This window comes from Vigna umbellata, chromosome 5, assembly GCF_029865625.1.
Source record: "Vigna umbellata cultivar VRB3 chromosome 5, Vumbellata_1.0, whole genome shotgun sequence".
Classification (NCBI taxonomy): domain Eukaryota; kingdom Viridiplantae; phylum Streptophyta; class Magnoliopsida; order Fabales; family Fabaceae; genus Vigna; species Vigna umbellata.
Window position 1 is genome coordinate 20,172,885 of NC_142169.1, and position 20,008 is coordinate 20,192,892.

The 20,008-nt window shown below is 29.9% G+C and overlaps 2 protein-coding genes across 2 annotated transcripts; both read left to right on the forward strand.

Moving 5' to 3' along the window:
* Positions 1-4,045: 4,045 nt before the first annotated feature.
* Positions 4,046-9,799, forward strand: LOC148197908 (alpha-L-arabinofuranosidase 1-like). Its single transcript, XM_088116466.1, has 18 exons — positions 4,046-4,264; positions 4,350-5,016; positions 5,497-5,551; positions 5,652-5,857; positions 6,032-6,147; positions 6,256-6,406; positions 6,645-6,714; positions 7,042-7,187; positions 7,275-7,320; positions 7,427-7,479; positions 7,573-7,717; positions 7,844-7,962; positions 8,089-8,160; positions 8,270-8,373; positions 8,477-8,533; positions 8,691-8,889; positions 9,089-9,232; positions 9,335-9,799. The coding sequence occupies exons 2-18, from the start codon at positions 4,840-4,842 to the stop codon at positions 9,428-9,430; spliced, it is 1,956 nt and encodes a 651-aa protein (XP_087972592.1). The 5' UTR covers positions 4,046-4,264; positions 4,350-4,839; the 3' UTR covers positions 9,431-9,799.
* Positions 9,800-10,711: 912 nt separating this feature from the next.
* Positions 10,712-19,001, forward strand: LOC148197909 (alpha-L-arabinofuranosidase 1-like). Its single transcript, XM_088115674.1, has 17 exons — positions 10,712-10,882; positions 11,027-11,081; positions 11,244-11,434; positions 11,609-11,730; positions 11,829-11,982; positions 12,318-12,387; positions 13,407-13,552; positions 14,149-14,194; positions 14,290-14,342; positions 14,464-14,608; positions 16,607-16,725; positions 16,841-16,915; positions 17,422-17,525; positions 18,114-18,170; positions 18,256-18,454; positions 18,666-18,806; positions 18,897-19,001. The coding sequence occupies exons 1-17, from the start codon at positions 10,715-10,717 to the stop codon at positions 18,999-19,001; spliced, it is 1,950 nt and encodes a 649-aa protein (XP_087971800.1). The 5' UTR covers positions 10,712-10,714.
* The last annotated feature ends 1,007 nt before the right edge of the window (positions 19,002-20,008 follow it).

A 20,008-nucleotide genomic window follows, 5' to 3' on the forward strand; every position in this document is an offset into this window, starting at 1 on the left:
AGATAGATCCAAATACTCGTAGGTGTTTAGCTTATGGCTTTCTTCCACTACAAGCTTCAATAGGAGTCTTGTCATGAACTGCATTAGTTGGACATTTATTTAGAATGTAAATTGTACTGTAGGCTGCTTCAGCCCAAAAAGTGTTAGGCATACTTTTCTCTTTTACCATTGATCTTGCCATCTCCAGAATTGTGTGATTCTTTCTCTCTGACATTCCATTTTGTTGTGGAGTATATGCGATTGTAAGTTGTCACTATATTTTTTCATCTTCACAGAATTTTTCAAACTCACGAAATGTGTACTCCTTGCCACGATCACTTCTAAGTACTTTTATCTATTTTCCACTTTGCTTCTCTACAAGAGTCTTGAATTTCTTGAATACTCCAAAGACTTTTGACTTTGCCTTTAAGAAATAGACCCATGTCATTCTAGAGAATTCACCAATAAAGAGGATGAAATACCTATTGTTGTGATGTGAAGGCGTCTTCATTGGTCCACAAACATCAGTATGAATCAACTTTAATAAGTCTTTTATTCTCTATGCTTTGTCTATTGAGAATGGTAATCAATGTTGTTTGTCGAGGAGACATCCTTCGCATGATTCATTATTCTCCTTCGAGCATGGAAGATCCATCATCATGTTTTTTTTATAAGTTTTATGGCATGTGTGTTGAAGTGGTCAAATCTCCTATGTCAAAGCCATGAGTCATCAACTTCTACCTTCATGGCAATATTAGTTCCAGGTTTAAGCTTATAGGAAAGTTTCTACTTCTCTTCTCCATTTTTACTTGGCCAATTTTTATCATTTTATTGTCATAAATTTTTCATGTATCTTTCTCAAAATAAAGAGAATATTCATTCTCCATCATTTGGCCAATACTTAAAGGATTTCCTTTAAGATTTGTAACTAGGAAAACATCCTTGATGAATTTTGTACCTTTCTTTGTCTCCACCATGACAATTCCTTTTTGCCTCGAGACTTCACTATGGTGTCATTTCTTAGCCCAACTTTAACATTGACATTGACAAATTTATCAATGTCTATGAAGACGCTTTAATCTTTCGCCATGTGGTTGCTGCATCCATTAATATTTCGCTTTAAAAGATGTTTCTTCATTTGAAAGTTCTTCTATTTATAAGTTTTTTGGATAAATTCTTGTTAGACTAAGATTTTGACCTTGATTCTTTTGCTTTCTCTTTCTTTGTGTACAACAGCCATTGGATAAAGTCAATTTGTCAAAGCAGACATGTTTTTTCAGTCATTTGCTTGAAGTAGGTTGTAAGTTATTTTACACATGGCTTCAAGTAAAGAACATTCTGTGAATATCTCTTTTGTCTTTAACGTTCACTTCTTCTATTTTGATTTGAAGTTTGTGGATGCGTGTAGAATAGATCATCTGCAAAGAATATAGTAGATTATGCATACAACAAATATGTTTTTTTCTTAACACTTTTGTTGCTTTTGAATGTTGAGCATTTAATGTCATTTAATGTTTGCTCAGAATAACAAAGTGCTTTTTGATTTCCTATTGTTAAGGTAACATTTGACAATTATGTTTTTCTTCTATAGATGCCAAGCATTGATTAAAGACTTCATCGTCTGGTGAAGTAATGTTTTGGCTCATGGTATCGTTTAGATAGAGTAAACACTTATTGTGATTTTACCTTTTCAGACATACATCGTTTAACTTACTTTAAGTTTTCTCTTGGTGTTTTAAGTTTTAGTCATTTGGTGTGTTTTGTCAATGACATCGTCTTGACATGTTTTTTCTTTTAGAGCTAAATTGAATACCATTTAGGTATGATAAGTTTTATGCATGTAGCTTCAACTCTCTTAGATACTTTTGACTTGATATTCGTTTAAAATTGTGTTTGGATGTTTTGTCTTGGTTGTTTCTCTGTATCCTAACATCCTAAGTGTTTTTCTAAGGTTTTCTGTGTTGGGGATTTTGGTTCTAAGTCTTGTGTTTTCATCCTATGTTGTTTTCATATTTTTCCATTTAATGTTATTTGATTAAACTTCAAAACATGAGAGCGTTTAAGCGTATAAATGGTTTTGTCTTAACATACAACGCATTTATTACAACATTAATTGTTAATCCGTTCAGATAAGGAACTAACTTAACCATCATAATATCTTTAGCAAGTATAATCGATGAGTTGAAGCATATGAATAGCAAGGAAAAGAGTTGAGACCTGAGAGAAATTACTTGAAGTGTCGACCCATAAACTCGAAACATAAAGTAAATACTAGTATGAGGTAATTTTAGGTTTAGAATTTGTTGAGTAGAAAAACGATGCTAGAGAAAAATGTAAAGGGTGCAAAAGGTATCATCATCGTCCTATTATAAACCAATAGACGCATCCATCATGATTGGGATTAAAACTTAGAAAGGAAAATAGTCAAAATGAAAGTTACCGATTGGATGGATGTGATGAACAAATGATGATTGAAAAAACAATTTTGTAGTAAAAGAGTATAACAAAATTCCAAATCTTATTTGTTCCTTTAAATGTATCATTTTGTTTGGTAGATGTCAATTTTCATTTACATAAAACTTTTGCTCATCTGTGTATGTGAGGTGGGTTCTCCCAAATGGCCATGCCTACAGTGAATAGACCAACTCACATGCATACAAGACCAGAATTTGTGAAAACGATGTCTGAGCTTAGACAAAAACTATTGTTATCTTCTTCACGCTGGTTCAGACATGGAACCCTACACTTGTTGGTATATATAAAATTGTTACTCACTCAGAATCATATCATTGATGCTTAATTGGCAAGATGTACAATTTGTAAGTTTGGTCACAAGAATGAGTAGTCACAAGCATTTATCAAACACTTGGAAGTATATGTTGTCCACGGACTTGTCAGTTTATCAGCATCTAATTATTTTCCTGAGTTCATAAGAAAACACTCTGTTCACCTTTCTTAAACTACATGACAGCTTTAATCATGAGTTTTAATCCAACTGTTAATCATTTTTAGATATTGATGTCAAGTATTTAGATGCATCTCATTGTCCACTCTTGTAGTGCTAAAAAGACGTTATTGAACTGAAAAATTAACATTTTGATCTTCATTTTGGAGTGAATAAGAAAAAGAATCATTTGAAAATAAATGTCAAGTTAGTCGGCATAATGGGTACCTTGAAACTTTGTTCAAACAGATCTTGAAAAATTAAACAATTATATATATATATATATATATATATATATATATATATATATATATATATATATATATATATATATATATAAGGTAACATGTAGCATGTGACCTGTATTTGTTTTATACACTTTTGAGATTACATACAAAAGAAGTCACTTCATAACGGATACAAAAATTGAAAGGTGACCTGAAAAATTAAGAGGACAGAAGACAGAGCAAGATATCAGAAAATGAAAAAGGTGACTATAAACTAAACAGAGTTCTGTGTAACTATTTCTTTATATTAAATAGACTAACCATTTAGTGCGAGTTTCCATTTCATTGCATGTTCATTCTAATTTATTAATAAGGAATATTTTTGAGGTTGTCGGTGTTAAACATACCCCTGAAATTTAAGCTTAATTCTAATTTGGTTGCAATATTTTATAAAATTTGTAATTGTGATTCTAAGTTTTTTTAAACAGTTCAAGTCTCTTATCTAATCATCTGTAACTTTGGATTTTTATTTCTTTAGACAATTTTTATTATTTAAGTTTTAATTATTCATAACTTTGTGAAAATTTCCAGCTTCATCATCCATTGATTTTGGGTCTATCAGATGAGAATGGAGAGAAACTTGATACTCGGTAACTTTACAGTACTAAAAAAGACAGTAATTGCAGTGAGAGGGACACCAATACAAGTAAAAACTGAAAAAAGTTAAAGATCAAAATTACAATTTAGTCTAAATTTTATTAGAAAACAATAGACATGCAATTTGAACTTAACTTAAAATGTGTTCTTTTCGTTCATGTATTTTTAGAAATGTATTTGGCTTTATGTAAACGTCCGAATGATTTACATCAGAGATGAGAATAGATTCAATTTGGTAAGGAGATTCTTCAACCCAATACATTTCATCTAATGAAAAGGTTAGGATTGGTAAGCTATGTGCTGCAGAATTGCAAATTAACTCTGTTTGAGAGTTTGCACGGATTGAGAGAAAGATGCCATTATCAGTGACAGCTCCTTTCTATCTTTTACTTTATCAAGTCATATCAAATGTGGGTACTCCAACCAAATAACAATTAAGTTGGGAGATGTTGACCAGGTATTTGTATAAAGTCCTCATATTACCTACATAATTGTACTTTGTATAGATGCATGTTGATTTTGGACAAAAAATTTAAATGTAGGTTGTTCATATTCGATCTGCACAACCTACACTCTGAGCTGGTCTCACTTGTGGATTCTGCAGACTACCTACAACTTATGTCACCAAGTCTAATAATACAATTTTCATTATTTTCATTGGTTATATTTTATTTATAAATTGAGCAAATTATTGTTATGCAAATAGATGTCAAATATCATAGCTGTATCCTGGCCTGTTCGTATAACCCACAAATAGAGATGTTTTACTTGTAAAACTCTGGTATAAGACAAGCAGTATGTCTCATGTGAAAATGTGATAGAGATGAACCTCAGGGGGACTCAAAACAAAATCAATCAAGAACATTACTGAAAGAATGAATAAAAGTAGCATTTTCTATTACATTTCATACCTTTTCCTTTTAGGTAGTTTGGAGGAGCACATTTGTTAGGAATGTTCCTTCCCTATATAATATGACTTGTTAGACAAATATCATCACCACCGCAAAATTTGTCATCCAAACCTTTTCCAAAATGGTGTTTTGTTCTCTCAGGCCTTGGTTTGGTGTTATGCTCTATTCCCTCCTTATTCATTTTCTTTCGTTTCAACAATGTTTTGCTGATGGGAACTCAACACTGGTTGTAAATGCTTCCTTTGATAAGGAGAATGCAAGGAGAATTCCTCAAAGTTTTCATGGAGTGTTCTTTGAGGTATGCAACCTTCCTTCTCCTCATAAGCCAATTATTCTTACTCCTAATAAAATGGATAGTGGTGTTTCTTTCTTCATAGTGTAGTTTAAGTAAGCTTCAACTATTTTCCAAGCATAAACACATGATATTTCCCTTCCTACCAAGATCTGGCAATGATCCTCTTAAAATTTGACAGAAATTTTATCTGAAAGACTTGTTTATGGCAAGACCTTTAATGCTAAACAGGTTTTTAAATAATGTGCAATAAACTGTATGATTTCAAGATATTGTATGATAAAGGCTACACGTTTACCTTCATTGCAGACATGCATGACAATTTTGGCCCTCATCATGAAAAGCCGACTTTAAAATTGTTTGTGGATTGCAACAGAATAATCTCATTTATCATCCAAACAGAAGAATAAAAAAGTATCACAAAAAATAAACTAATCTCATTTCAATTTTTATAAATTCACCAGTTTCTTTGAATTAAATTTTCAGGAGATAAATCATGCTGGTGCTGGGGGACTATGGGCAGAACTTGTAAGCAATAGAGGTTATTTCCAAATCCATAAACTTTTCTTCATCTTGTCTTTTCAATCCACAGACTCCATTAGATTTCAGTATATATTTTAAGTATTTTATTATTTTTTTAGGCTTTGAAGCTGGAGGACCAGACAACACCTTAAATATTTATCCTTGGTCAGTTATTGGAAATGAGTCATCCATTTCTGTATCAATAAACCAGACCTCTTGCTTTGAGCGTAATAAAGCTGCATTACAAATGAAGGTGTATTGTGGGGGTCTCAAACCTTGCCCATATGGTGGCGTTGGTATCTCTAATCCGGGCTATTGGGGCATGGTAAGAGAAATCATATGTACTTCCCATTCACACACACATTACAACTTTCTCTTCATATTTTTCTTGTATTTGTGTTATGTAAGTTTAAATCTTCAACATAAATAATAATGACAATAAAAAAGGCTCATTTAAATCACACTTTGTGTTTACATGGAGTAACTTTTTCATGTTCAGAATTTTGAGCAAGGAAAGAGGTACAAGGTGGTCTACCATGTTAAGTCAGAAACAAAGTTTGATTTTCAACTTTCATTCACAGGTATTGATGTTATAAAAGTGGCATCAAATACCAGGCAAGTTCCTTCTTATTTAGTATTGTAGAGATTCTATAGCCTATACTCAATAAGCCATAAATCTACATTTTGTATTGATTAAAATGACTAATACATAGTCCTTAACAGGCATGTTTTTGGAGATAAAAAATGGAAGAGGGTGGAGACAATAGTGGAAGCAAAACATACTAATCACTATTCAAGTCTTCAAATAACCACTACCAGTGAAGGGACATTCTTGTTAGACCAGGTGTCAGCTGTGCCATTGGACACTCATATGGTTAGTAGAATAAACAATCACAACTTATAAATCAATAAATGTAGCTATTTATTACTTTAAGTTTATAGATTTAATTTGATGTTTATGTCATCATTTTAGTGCTTTTTATTCTATAGAAGTTCACCCTAAATTCTGGTATTTCGTGTAGTAATGTATGAGTCACTAAGCATGGTACCTGACCATTTTGTTGCAAATGTATTCTATTTCTTTACCTTTAAATCATTATTTCTCGAAACAGGGCCATGGCTTCAGAAATGACCTTTTTCAAATGGTGGCAGATTTGAAACCAAAATTTCTCAGATTCCCTGGTATGTCCAATTTCCATGTTCAAAGAAAGGTCTGCTATTCAACTTCATATTGTTGGGTACCAAAAGCTGAATTCTTACCTCAGTAACTCAATTGAGAAAACTAATAAAACAATTTATTAATAACTATAAATAATAAAAAAAGTTGTAAATGGTGAAAGATCTACACAAGGTCAAGTTATTCCCTCCCAATATGGTTTATTTCATATTCAAAGTGATATCATTAGGATTCAAATCTTGAAACAACTAGTGTAAGACACATGTCGTTAAACTTTGTGTAAAATAAAATTTATTAAGACCTGACAATATTTGTCAATATTACTGCATTAGGTGGTACTTATGTTGAAGGTGATCATCTGCAAAACAGATATCAGTGGAAAGATACAATAGGACCATGGGAAGAGAGACCTGGACATTTCGATGATATTTGGAACTATTGGAGCGATGATGGAATTGGTTATTTTGAATATCTCCAAGTGAGTATATATTATTCTTTTACAACTATGATTAAATTTTCCCTACTTTAGCTGAATAAATGTAATGATTCAATATTTCTTTAACAGCTAGCAGAGGACCTTGGTGCATTGCCCATATGGGTGTTCAACGCTGGTATATTGATGTTCTTCTTGCCTTAGCTCAAATTCATTCCCAACAACCACAACTATTTGAATTAATTTGTCTTTGTTTTCTACTTATTTGAATGTCTTATTTATAGGTATCAGCGTTCATGAAGAAGTTAATGCATCAGCCCTAGCTCCTTATGTGCAAGTAAAGCTTTTTCTCCCTGCCCTTTTCTTCTTAGCATTTATGAATTTATATACACACATATTTATTACTATGATGAAATTTTTTAATCAAAAGGATGCCCTGGATGGCATTGAATTTGCAAGAGGCTCTCCTGAATCAAAATGGGGTTCTGTTAGAGCTGCAATGGGACATCCTAAACCATTTGACTTGAGATATGTTGCTGTTGGAAATGAAGATTGTTGGCATTTTAATTATCAAGGTATGCAATTTAATTGTTTTTTATTATTCTTTGAGCACACACTTGTAAGCCATTAATGATAATATTTGTAGCAATCTAGAGATTGATGTATTAAACTATTAACACTTTTTTCTTGTTTCATTCTAGGAAACTACCTTAAGTTTTATGAGGCTATAAGATCTGCCAACCCAGATATTCAAATTATCTCAAATTGTGATGCTTCTAGTGCACCATTAAAGCATCCAGCTGACTTATTTGAGTTTCATGTAAAGATAACATTCTTACATTGTTTCTTGAACTTTCATTTTGTTGATTTTGCTTTAGCAAGTGTATTTATTTTCTTTTATTTGGTTTTCAACTTATCATCCTTCTTACGTTTTACTTTTTATTAGATTTATACAGACTCCAATGACATGTTTTCTAAGTCCACTCGGTTCGATCACACATCACGAGCTGGTCCAAAGGTTTGATTAATCTTGAGTTTCAATGAACACCATTCATAATTCATTCTTTATGGATTGTTAAGTTATGCATAGTCTGTTATGTGAGTGTTCAATCTATATGGTTTTACAGGCTTTTGTGAGTGAGTATGCTGTGTGGAAAGAAGATGCAGCAAATGGAAGTCTTTTGGCTGCCATAGCTGAAGCCGCATTTCTTATTGGACTAGAGAAGAACAGGTTTTCTATAGCTTTTTTTTTATTGTATACTGTTTCCATTTTATGAAGCTTTTTTAGCCTTAATCATACAAAGTTTTTCATTTATATTATTTTTCTGATGCAGTGATATTGTCCAGATGGTTTCTTATGCGCCACTTTTCTCGAACATAAATGACAGGAGGTAATTTTCTCGTACTTTGTTGCTATGAAATCTTCTAAACTTTATCTTATTATTGCAACATAGAATTGGCACTTCGAAAATTTCTTGTGATAAACTATCTGTACACTCCAACATGATTCTCATAGTAACATGAGACTGTCTAAATGTGTCATTACAGATGGATTCCAGATTCAATTGTGTTTGACTCTTATAAGCTCTATGGAACTCCTAGCTATTGGGTGCAGAAACTTTTTATTGAGACCAATGGAGCAACATTTCTTGACTCAACACTCTTTACAACTTCATCTAATAAACTTATTGCATCTGCAATTATTTGGGAAAATTCTACAGAGAAGAAAAATTACCTAAGAATAAAGGTAAGAGGTACCCTTTTCGACCAAATTGAAACTGATATTGCTATATCTAAATGTCCTTAGACGTGAAAGACTACAAGCATGTCTTTAACTAGATTAACACCAATTGATACTTTTATCTTTGATCAGAATTTCTATTTGCTGAAGCTGCTTTTCACTAGCACTGTATTCACTAGGAGTTACTGATTTTGATTTTGCACAGGTAGTAAACTTTGGAACAGCCACAGAGAGTCTTAACATTCATATAAATGGGTTGAATTCAAATGTGCAACAATTTGGTTCTACCAAAACAGTTCTTGCATCAACTAACTTATTGGATGAGAATTCCTTCTTGGACCCCAAGAAGGTACTATTTGGCTTATTTGTACTTGCTATATTCATTACATACAGTTGGCCATGTAAACTAATCCATGCCATTTCTCATTCGTTACCTTCATCTTAAACACAGGTGGTGCCACAAACAAGTTCACTAGAGAATGCTGACAAGTACATGAATGTTATACTCTCTTCCTATTCAGTGACGTCACTAGATTTGCTAATATGATCAGAAGCTAGTCACAGCATAGGAATAGTTTCACTGAAACAAAATCAAGACAACATTTTTGTTAATGTTATCAAGAAATGTAATATATGTCAAAGAGTGGCAAATGTTATGTGTCCTTTCCTTGTCCCAAGTTGTGCTACCTGAATTGGACCTGATCAACCCACATGCATAAAAGAACTGAACTAGTGGAAATTTATCTTGAATGTTAGACATAAACTAAACCTGGAAGGCTAAACTTGTTGGTATGAACTAAATATATACAGATAGCGATTGAAAGTTGAACTTCATCCTAAATTATGCTTAACTGCCAAATGATGTACTATATATAGTTCAAATCAATGTTCTGAGGTATTTGTTTAGTCATGAGAATTTATCAAATCTATGATATAGCATATTGGCTACTTGTTAGTATCTGCAACTTTTTATTTTTCTGTTGTGATAAAAAAATATTTCGTTCACCACCTTTAAACTACATGATAACCCTATGGCATTAAGTGAATTTTTTTTTTTGTTAATTTACATGTTCACCATAGTTTGAGGAAAAATTATCTGAACAAAAGAAAAGGAAATCCTTAAAAAGATGTTAGTCACGAAGATTTTTCCATAAATACTTTTAAGATAGAGAAATTAAAAAAAAAGCATAATATGAACTTTATAATAAAGAAAAGTTAATTTGTGTGTGTGTGTGTTTGAACAAAAGAAAAGGAAATCCTTAAAAAGATGTTGGGCATGAAGATTTTTTCATAAATACTTTTAAGATAGAGAAATTAAAAAAAACATAATATGAACTTTATAATAAAGAAAAATTAATGTGCGTGTGTGTGACTATTATGTTTAATTTTCGTTGTTCTTTAAATATATATATATATATATATATATATATATATATATTATTCTATCATTCTTAAAATAAAATAATTCTGATTACGCATCAGCATAAAAGAATTTTAAGCTCTTCTGTGAGCAAATGGAAACATGGATTCGTCACAACTATAAAGAAAAGCATAGACCTAGTAAAAAGTCCACTGTCTGAATCAGTGTGCACAAAATAACTAATAAAAGTAACATCTTCCACTACTTGTCCTACAATAACTCAATTTCACTCAAATACTCATGAGATTCGGATCTCCGGTGTGTTGATAAGAATAATATATTAGAATGTTCTTTATTTGATTTTCTGATAAATTAGGCAAAAAGAAAAAAATCAAGGAATCAGATTGTGTTGGCCTATATATATATGTGTTATTATGATACTGAACATGTAAAAGACCAGAAGAAGAAGCTATGATTTTTCCAAAGGCTTGCTGCAGTTTTCTTTGGATATACCTTGTTACAGAGGCATGTTTTTCTGTTCTGACATGTTATGCTAACCAGGCTTCAACTCTGGTTGTAGATGCTTCTGAGTCATCTGGAAGGCCAATTCCCGACACTCTTTTCGGAATATTTTTTGAGGTTGGGGTGCTAATGTCACAAACTAAAGGGCTATTCAAATTTCTAAATATTGAGTTTCCTTTCACAGTGCCTGTTATATAATACTGAAATGGATATCTTTTTATGGTGAAATAGTTCTAAAGTATCTAAATTTTGATTATGCAGGAAATCAATCATGCTGGTGCTGGTGGATTGTGGGCAGAGCTTGTGAACAACAGAGGTCATTACTTTCAATATCCTCCAAAATATGTTTTTATATGATTTCTCCAAAAATTCTAATGAAAAGTATACAGTTCTCTAACAAAATTACTAAGTTCAGCAGTACTTTTAACAGATAGTTGTGGTGATTGAATATATACATTCACATTAATTTGTGATTCAGGTTTTGAAGCTGGCGGCACAAAAGATTCATCAAATATTGCTCCCTGGACTAGAGTCGGGAAAGAACAAGCCATTTTCCTACAAACTGAACTTAGCTCTTGCTTTGAACACAACAAGGTTGCATTGAAAATGGATGTGCTGTGTGACAATTGTGATGGTGTTGGTGTCTCTAACCCTGGTTTTTGGGGCATGGTGAGAATAATACATGATGTGTCTCATGAACTTCTACTTCCATGTTCCTTTCCCTTCTTTATAAGATGGTTACTTCTGTTTCCAATAAACAAACAATTTTGTTATGTAGTTAACTTATCGTTTTAGCCAGAATTGAAAAAGATTTGCATGTTTAACCATGAAGTCTTGTTTCAGAATATTGTGGAAGGGAAGAAATACAAAGTTGTGTTCTTTGTTAAATCAAATGGACCACTAAAGATGACAGTATCATTCAGAGAAACTAAAGGTGGAAGGATATTGGCTTCTAGCAATATCATGTGAGAACTTTGTTTCATTATTCTAGGGAGTTCAATGCTCAAAATCCTATTAAAGTAGCTTTTGAATATGAACATGATACTGATACAGTGATCTTTAGTGCTTCTGCATCAGAAGTTTCAAAATGGAAAAGAATGGAGACTATATTACAAGCTGATGCATCAAGTTCCTACTCAAGTTTGTATTTAACAACAACCAAAAAAGGGGTTATATGGTTGGATCAAGTGTCTGCTATGCCTGTCGACACATATAAGGTATGTTTCCTTTCATGTATTTAATGTAACAACTTAAAGAAAGAGTTCAAATTTTCTACTAGTTTTTTATTTGTGTGTTTCTTCTGCTTAACATTAAAAATACATTGATGTTGGTATTTTAAAAGTATTTTCAATATATTTTAAAATATCAAAATCAATGTGGAAGGTACAACGTAGGAACAATATAGAAAAACTTAGCAGAGGATCCAAATTCACTTTTGTAACTACTTTATTTTAAGCTCTTGACTTGAATTCCAAACTCCCATTGCTGGCAATACTAATTTCATTGCTTTAACTTTTTAAAATAGTAAATGTTCAAACTTGTGTTGGCACAGGGACACGGTTTCCGAAGTGACTTGGTTAACATGCTATTAGACTTGAAACCAGCCTTTTTAAGATTTCCAGGTATGCACTGAAGTTAAGGACTCTCGAATATATTATTTTAGGTTAAATCATTTTATTTGTATCTATTTTCGTAACAAAATCACAAATCAATCTCTTTATTTATTTTTTTTTAATTTATTTTTTAGAAAATTTGATGCACTCAGGTCATTTCCATTAATAATATATTAACATAGTTAAAGAGAATGTCATCTCTCTCGGTTCATGTTTTTTTTTTCAATTAGTATTATTTTTTCTTTTATTTTTTTAAATTGTTTTTAAAAAATAATAATTTTTTACTTGTCAAACTAACTTATGTGAGGTGACCATGAAAGTATGATCTGACTGTAGTGCCATTCATTGATTTAAACTATTATAAATTTGTTTAAATTTTTTAAAAATTTTACATTTAAATTTGTAATATTGTTATTTTTAAACCAACTCCAGCATATCTATAAAGTATTGAATTTTACAATTGATAAATAAGTTTATTTTGAAATTAATTTTAATTTCTCTTTTATTAATATTAACAACTTTACAATGATTTTAAATAAAATGTAATGTAAAATATAAATATAAATAAATTTAATTTTGTGAAAAATATTTAATAAAAATATAATTTTAATCAAAATATTGTATAATAATTATATAAAAATTAAATTTCGTTTTAATTTAGAAAAAGATGAAATTGGGTACTTTTTAGAAAAATTAGAATTGAATTAAAATAAAATAAAAGTATAATAATTAAATAGACTAAGACAGTGATATTACAGTCACACGTAATAATGTCACATCAAACTTTTAATTTTTAAAAAAAGAATTAAAAAAAATCACACACTTGACACATGATTACATCAAATTTCTGAAATAGGAATCAAGATTTACTATTTCACTACGAAAATAGAACCATTGCAATTATTTAACCTTTATTTATCATTTTGATTTACATTATATATGTCTTTTTTCCAAATTCTCCCTCTGACTTGTCTTCAACATTTTTGACACAAATTCCCAAATTAATGCAAATTTTTGTCTTGCAAGAGGTGGCTGTTTTGTTGAAGGAGAAACATTAAAAAATGCATTTCGGTGGAAAGCTAGTGTTGGACCCATGGAACAGAGACCTGGCCATTTTAACGATGTTTGGGGTTATTGGACAGACGATGGATTTGGTTATTTTGAGGGTCTTCAAGTAAGTCAATTTATTGGACAAACAAGAGAAGAATTCCTTTTAAGAGTGTTTTTTTATAAGAAAGTTATTGGTTTAATCCTTTTCGACATCCCTATTTGTGTACGAATGTATAGGTCCTCGTTTTCTAAAGTGTATCAAAATGGTCCTTAATTTTGAAAATTGAGATCAATTAAGTTGGGTGGACGGCGTTAAAAAAATTGATGAGTGGGATGCTGAGATGGCGAACGAACGTTCGTCCACCAACGAACGAACGCTCGGCGACCACCGAACGAACGGTCGTCCAGTGTGGAACGAACGGTCGTCCAGCGGTAAGAGGTCGTCGAGCGTTCGTTCGCTGGTGGACGAGCGTTCGTTCGTCATCTCAACATCTCACTCATCAATTTTTTTAACGTCGTCCAGCCAACTTAACGGAAAGGACTCAATTGATATAAATTTTCAAAATTAAGGACCATTTTGATACACTTTAGAAAACGAGGACCTATATGAGACATTCGTACACAAATAGGGATGTCGAAAAGGATTAAACCAAAGTTATTTTGACAATTTGTTGTTATTGTCAAATTAAATCACAATAAGCATTTTTTTTTCTTGTGTAGCTAGCAGAGGACATTGGTGCAAAACCACTGTGGGTATTTAACAATGGTACTTTAACCTGATAGCTATATACTATGTTTGATTTTTGGTTACTATGTAGCATTCTGAATGTCTTTTTGTGTATGTTCAATTCGATAATACAGGTATCAGCCATACTGATGAAATTGATACAAAGGATATCGCACCTTTTGTGCAAGTATATTTCCTATTCTTGTTTCTTCCCCATTCCATATTTTCTTGTTGATTTTTTTTTCTTTTTGATACAATGGAATAAAATATTTTTACCAATGTTTTGTTTGCATAACCCTTGATTGTAGGAAGCCCTAGATGGTATTGAGTTTGCAATAGGTGCAGCGACTTCAAAATGGGGTTCCCTTAGGGCATCTATGGGGCACCGTGAGCCATTTGACCTAAACTATGTTGGTGTTGGAAATGAAGATTGTGCCAAGAAAAACTACCAAGGCATGCTCTCACTTCTCTTTTATTTTTATTTAGCCTTTTCGGTAAACATTTATACTTTGTTCATTTGAATGGAGGAGAGAGTGATCCAGGAAATTTTCGTCAATCAAATCCTACACTAATTCTTACAAATTTTACTTCCAAATCCACTCTCAGTTATCTTCAAATCTACTTAAATAAACAACAAAAAAATTTACTTTCAAATCATTTCAAATCCCCTCAATCACTCTCCCCCAAATTCATTCAAGTGAGCAAGACCTTAATCTCTATTTCTACTCAATACTTTTACAAAACTTTTTTTTTTCTAATTGACTGGGGTTAATTATTTTTCCTTAAAAAAATTAATTGATTCTAAAATATTAAATGTTGGAAACTAGTGAGATAAATATATTTTTCTCTTTTTGTATGATTGGGGAAAATGGGTAATTATTATATTTTTTTCTCTAAAGTATTAATTAATCAAGTGAAAGTAATCAACTGAAAATAGAAAATTATTGATTTAAAATATATTATTGATAGATGACTTTTTGTGTTTTACAAGTTTCATCAAATAAAACGAAGTTTTTCTATTAACTAATATGGTATATAGGTTAATCTAGGTCAATCAAAGAAATATTGTTACGTGGGTTCATTGATTAAGTGTGACATATCATGTTTTGGGACGTTTTAGTGAAAACAAAAAATACTAATAGATTAAACTACACTAAAATTGAGAAAATGAAAATATAATATTGGAATGTAAAGTGTAATACAAATTAAATGAAATGCATGATAAAATTAAAGAGTAAAATTATTTATTAAAAGAAAAACATCAACAAAACAGCAAGTGTTATATAATATGAAAATATGAAAATATGAAAAAGACAACTAATATCATAGCAAAATAGTGTATAAACGAGTTGCTAGAATAGTAATTCTGAAAATCAGAGATTATCACTGAAATGTTTATTATTTTAAATATTATTAAATGTTTTCATTGATTTTCTTTATCAATATCATACATATGAAAGTGTAAATATAAATTTTATTTCGTGATATTCTTTAGTTTTTTTTTCTCATCATTAAATTTTTTTATTGGTTATATTACATTAAAAACTTGTTTTTATAAAATATTCAAATTGAAATTAAAAAGTTACAAAAGACTATTTATATTTTTTTTTTAAATTTTCTTTTAATTTATGTGAACTAGCCCACAAATTCATAAACTAATATATTCTATAAAACTAAATATTCGAAGTTTCTATATATTGAATATAATGAATACGTATTCAGTAAACTTTTTAAAAATTAGTTTTTGTGATTTCTAATTAATTAATGATGCTCTCTAAAAGTTATGTTAATTTAGTAAAAAATAAAAAATCTTTACTTACATAGTTTTCCCGTTACTAATAATAGTCCTCTCTACCACATAAAATATATGCCATTTTCCCGTTATATAGGTTTTTCTAGTTGCAGCCCAATTTAAGATTACCATCATGCAAAACATTGTGCGAACGATATAGTCTTAATTTTTCAGCTTACCCTCATCACCTTTGTTATCCGAGTTATATCTTGCTTTCTCATGTATACATACCCAAAATTCCATTGTTGAAATAGGTATTAATGTAGAAAATATTCAATTTTTAAATTGATACTAAAATGATATCATTATATACACATTTGCCATCTTAATTTAAATTACTAAAACATATTTAATTTATTTAGTACTCATTTTAAAGTTAATATAATTATAATTATTTTTATATTATTTAAAAAGAAGAAAAATGATATCTTTCTAACATTAAATTTTGTTATAATATTATATTATTTTTATTTTGCAATATATATATATATATATATATATATATATATATATATATATATATATATATATATATATATATATATATATATATATATATATATATATATATATATATATATATATATATATATATATATATATATATATATATATATATATAAAGGGTTTGTGTAATTTCTTTTCTTTGTTTTTTTTAGGAAACTACCTTGCTTTCTACAAGGCAATAAAAGCTGCTTATCCAAAGATGCAAATAATTTCAAATTGTGATGCTTCGTCCATACCGTTAAACCACCCAGCCGATATGTATGATTATCACGTAATGTTCTCTCTCTTGCAAATAACATATTCATTATTCCATAGTTCCATATATATATATACATTGAAAAATAATATCAATATTCTGGTTTTGTTTTCATCCTTTCTCATTCCAGACTTATCCTAAAGAATCTCAAGCCATGTTTAGCAACGCAGGTGTGTTTGATAAGACACCACGAAATGGTCCAAAGGTTTTTGTAATTCTCACTTCACTCTTCTTTTCTATCGTACTATTTGTTTAATTAATATTAGGTTTAATATTTGATGGATTTATATTTTCTATCTGAAAGGATTATCAGGGTGATATTATAAATATGTGATACATAAAATATTTTATATTAATTTTAATCTAAAATCTTAAAATAATAAGTTTATGAGTTTTTATCTTATATAGTGTTTAATTTTATATTTTTTTACTCAATGTAAAATTTTGATTCATATTTAAATTATTTCCAATAAATATATTTTTTCATCCTAGTATTTATACTAATTTTTTAATATTTTTATTTCAATATTCAACATGGATTTAATATTTATTAAAAGAAATCAATATCATATTTTATATTAGAATAATGTTAAGGTTGTACGAGTGACAACATGAAAGAGTGATACATTTGTGTTTCTGGAAAAAAAAATATTCATATATATTATGTATGCATTTGAAGCTTTGATGAATGATTTTGAATATACCATTCAGGCTTTTGTGAGTGAGTATGCTCTAACTGGAGAACAAGCTAAGTATGGAACCCTTTTGGGAGCTGTATCTGAAGCTGGATTCCTTATTGGATTAGAAAGAAACAGGTTAATGAACTCTAGCTTAATTTATTGTTAAGAAATTTTAATTATTTTTATGAAAAAGAAAGAAGAAGTTTGTACTGACAAGTTTCTGCCTAAGTTTTTCTAAAAGACAAAAAGTATTTTTACTTTTAGAAAAAAAAAATAACTTCTTCTCCTGTAAATTTTTATGATAAAGTTTGTTAAAACATATTCTTATTTTAATTATCTTGAACGATGGTTATATTTTTTAGGGTTAAATATGTTTTTAGTCCCTAAACTATTGACCGTTTCTAGTTTTCGTCCCTCTTTCAAAGTAAGGTACAATTTAGTCCTCATTCTTTTTGAAACGTTCGTTTTAGTCCTCGGAATTTTGGTTTTAGTCCTCATTTGTTGTTAAATGAGGACCAAATTTTTAAACAGTGTTTAGTTTTCGAGGACTAAAACGAACGTTTTGAAAAGAATAAGGACCAAATTGTACCTTACTTTGAAAGAGGGACGAAAACCAGAAACGACCAATAGTTTAGGGACTAAAAATATATTTAACTCTATTTTTTATGATCCAATTACTTGGTTAAGTGTCTCTAATTTCATTCATACCCTAATTTTATGCAGTGATCATGTGATGATGGCCAGCTATGCACCACTTTTTGTAAATGCAAATGACAGGCAGTATGTCCATAACCCCTTTTTTTCTGATAAATTTCCAATGCAAAATATATAAATTAAGTGAAATATGGGTTTATTTTTCATATAGGTGGAACCCAGATGCAATTGTTTTTAATTCCCATGAGGTTTATGGAACTCCCAGCTATTGGGTGCAGTTTATGTTTAGAGAGTCAAATGGAGCAACGCTTCTCAAATCACAATTTCAAACACCTCATCCTGATTCAGTTGCTGCATCTGCAATTCTTTGGAAAAATTCACAAGACCAAAAAACTTACTTCAAAATAAAGGTATTATCCTACTTCTTCCCTTTAATAATTTATTTGTTTTCTTATATACACCATCATAATTTCTTTATGTAATTATTACAATGGTTAAACTGTAAAAAATATAAAAGTACACGAGTTGTATAAAAGTAATTATTACGATAGAATACGAATGAAATTGAAATTCTATCTTATAAAATAATTTTCATGACCTTAATGGAATTGGCTTATTTAGGTTGCAAACGTGGGTAAGAGTCCAATAAATGTTAAGATTTCTCTGAAAGGAATTGAGAGTTCAAATTTAGCGAAGGCAACAAAGACAGTGCTCACATCTGCAAATGCATTTGATGAGAACAGCTTTGCATACCCAAAAAAGGTTCATTTTTATTTTTTATTTCTCTTTCTTTTATTCCATATTATATTCTCACCTCTAATATCTATTATTTTATTTTTGTTTTATACACAGATAGTACCAAAAAGAAATCCACTCAAGAGTGCTAGCACAGAGATAAATGACATACTTCCTCCAGTTTCATTGACAGTGTTTGATTTATTGAAAATTAATGTTTAGAATGATGACACAACCATAGCTCTTAATTTTAGTATACACGTCCAATTATAGCATGCTACGTCTATCGCTAAAATTTACTATTTATATTCCTTTCACTTAAACTAGTCATTATTAGAATAGTATACTGACCCAACCATCAAATTACACTCAACTTATACTTTCTAAAAGATGGTATACTCAACTATTAACAAACATTTTCTACCAAGGTTAGAAAAAGTCTTCTATAATAATTAGATCAGTTATACACATATAGAGTTTTAATTTATATATATGCCTTTCATTGTGTGGTTTCTTGTAGGTGTGTTATTTTCTATGAGTGTGTGAAGGATATATATGATATTATTTGGATCCAAAGGGTGAGATATTAAGCATAAAAGTGAAGAAAATGAGTTATTTTATCTTTCTCTAACTATTTAATCACGTAAATTAAGACATGTGGTAAGAAATTAAAAGGAGTTTATGCATCTAACTTGGATTGATAGATGTGTCAATTATCTTGTTGTAAGGTACCAAGGTAATTTGTTTTTTTTTTTCAATGTGTTATGATAGGTTAGGTATTAGTTTCCAATTTCCAATAGGATATGATTAATACAAGTGTTTCAAAAGACATTAAATGACATATTACTCTTTTTATATGTGATTGAAGATTCTAATATCTTGATAACCATGCTTCAATTTATATTATTAAAATTATGGATGTTGTTAAGGATTTATATATCTTAATGACAATGTTTTTTAACTTGTAATGTATGAGTTGTCGAGAATTCCATAAAATTGATGTATGTGTGAATATGTGTATAATACAATGTTTAAATTTAAATTAATTTACCTATACATATTTGTGATAAATTACTATAATTATAAATTAGGCCTTACAAATAGTATTAATAAAATTATATTTTCTACACTCTTGATCAAACATTTTAAATGTTTTTTTCCCTAGTTTTATTTGTATTAAATATTTTATTTTCATTGCCATACAAAAACTAGCTTAATATTTCAAAATT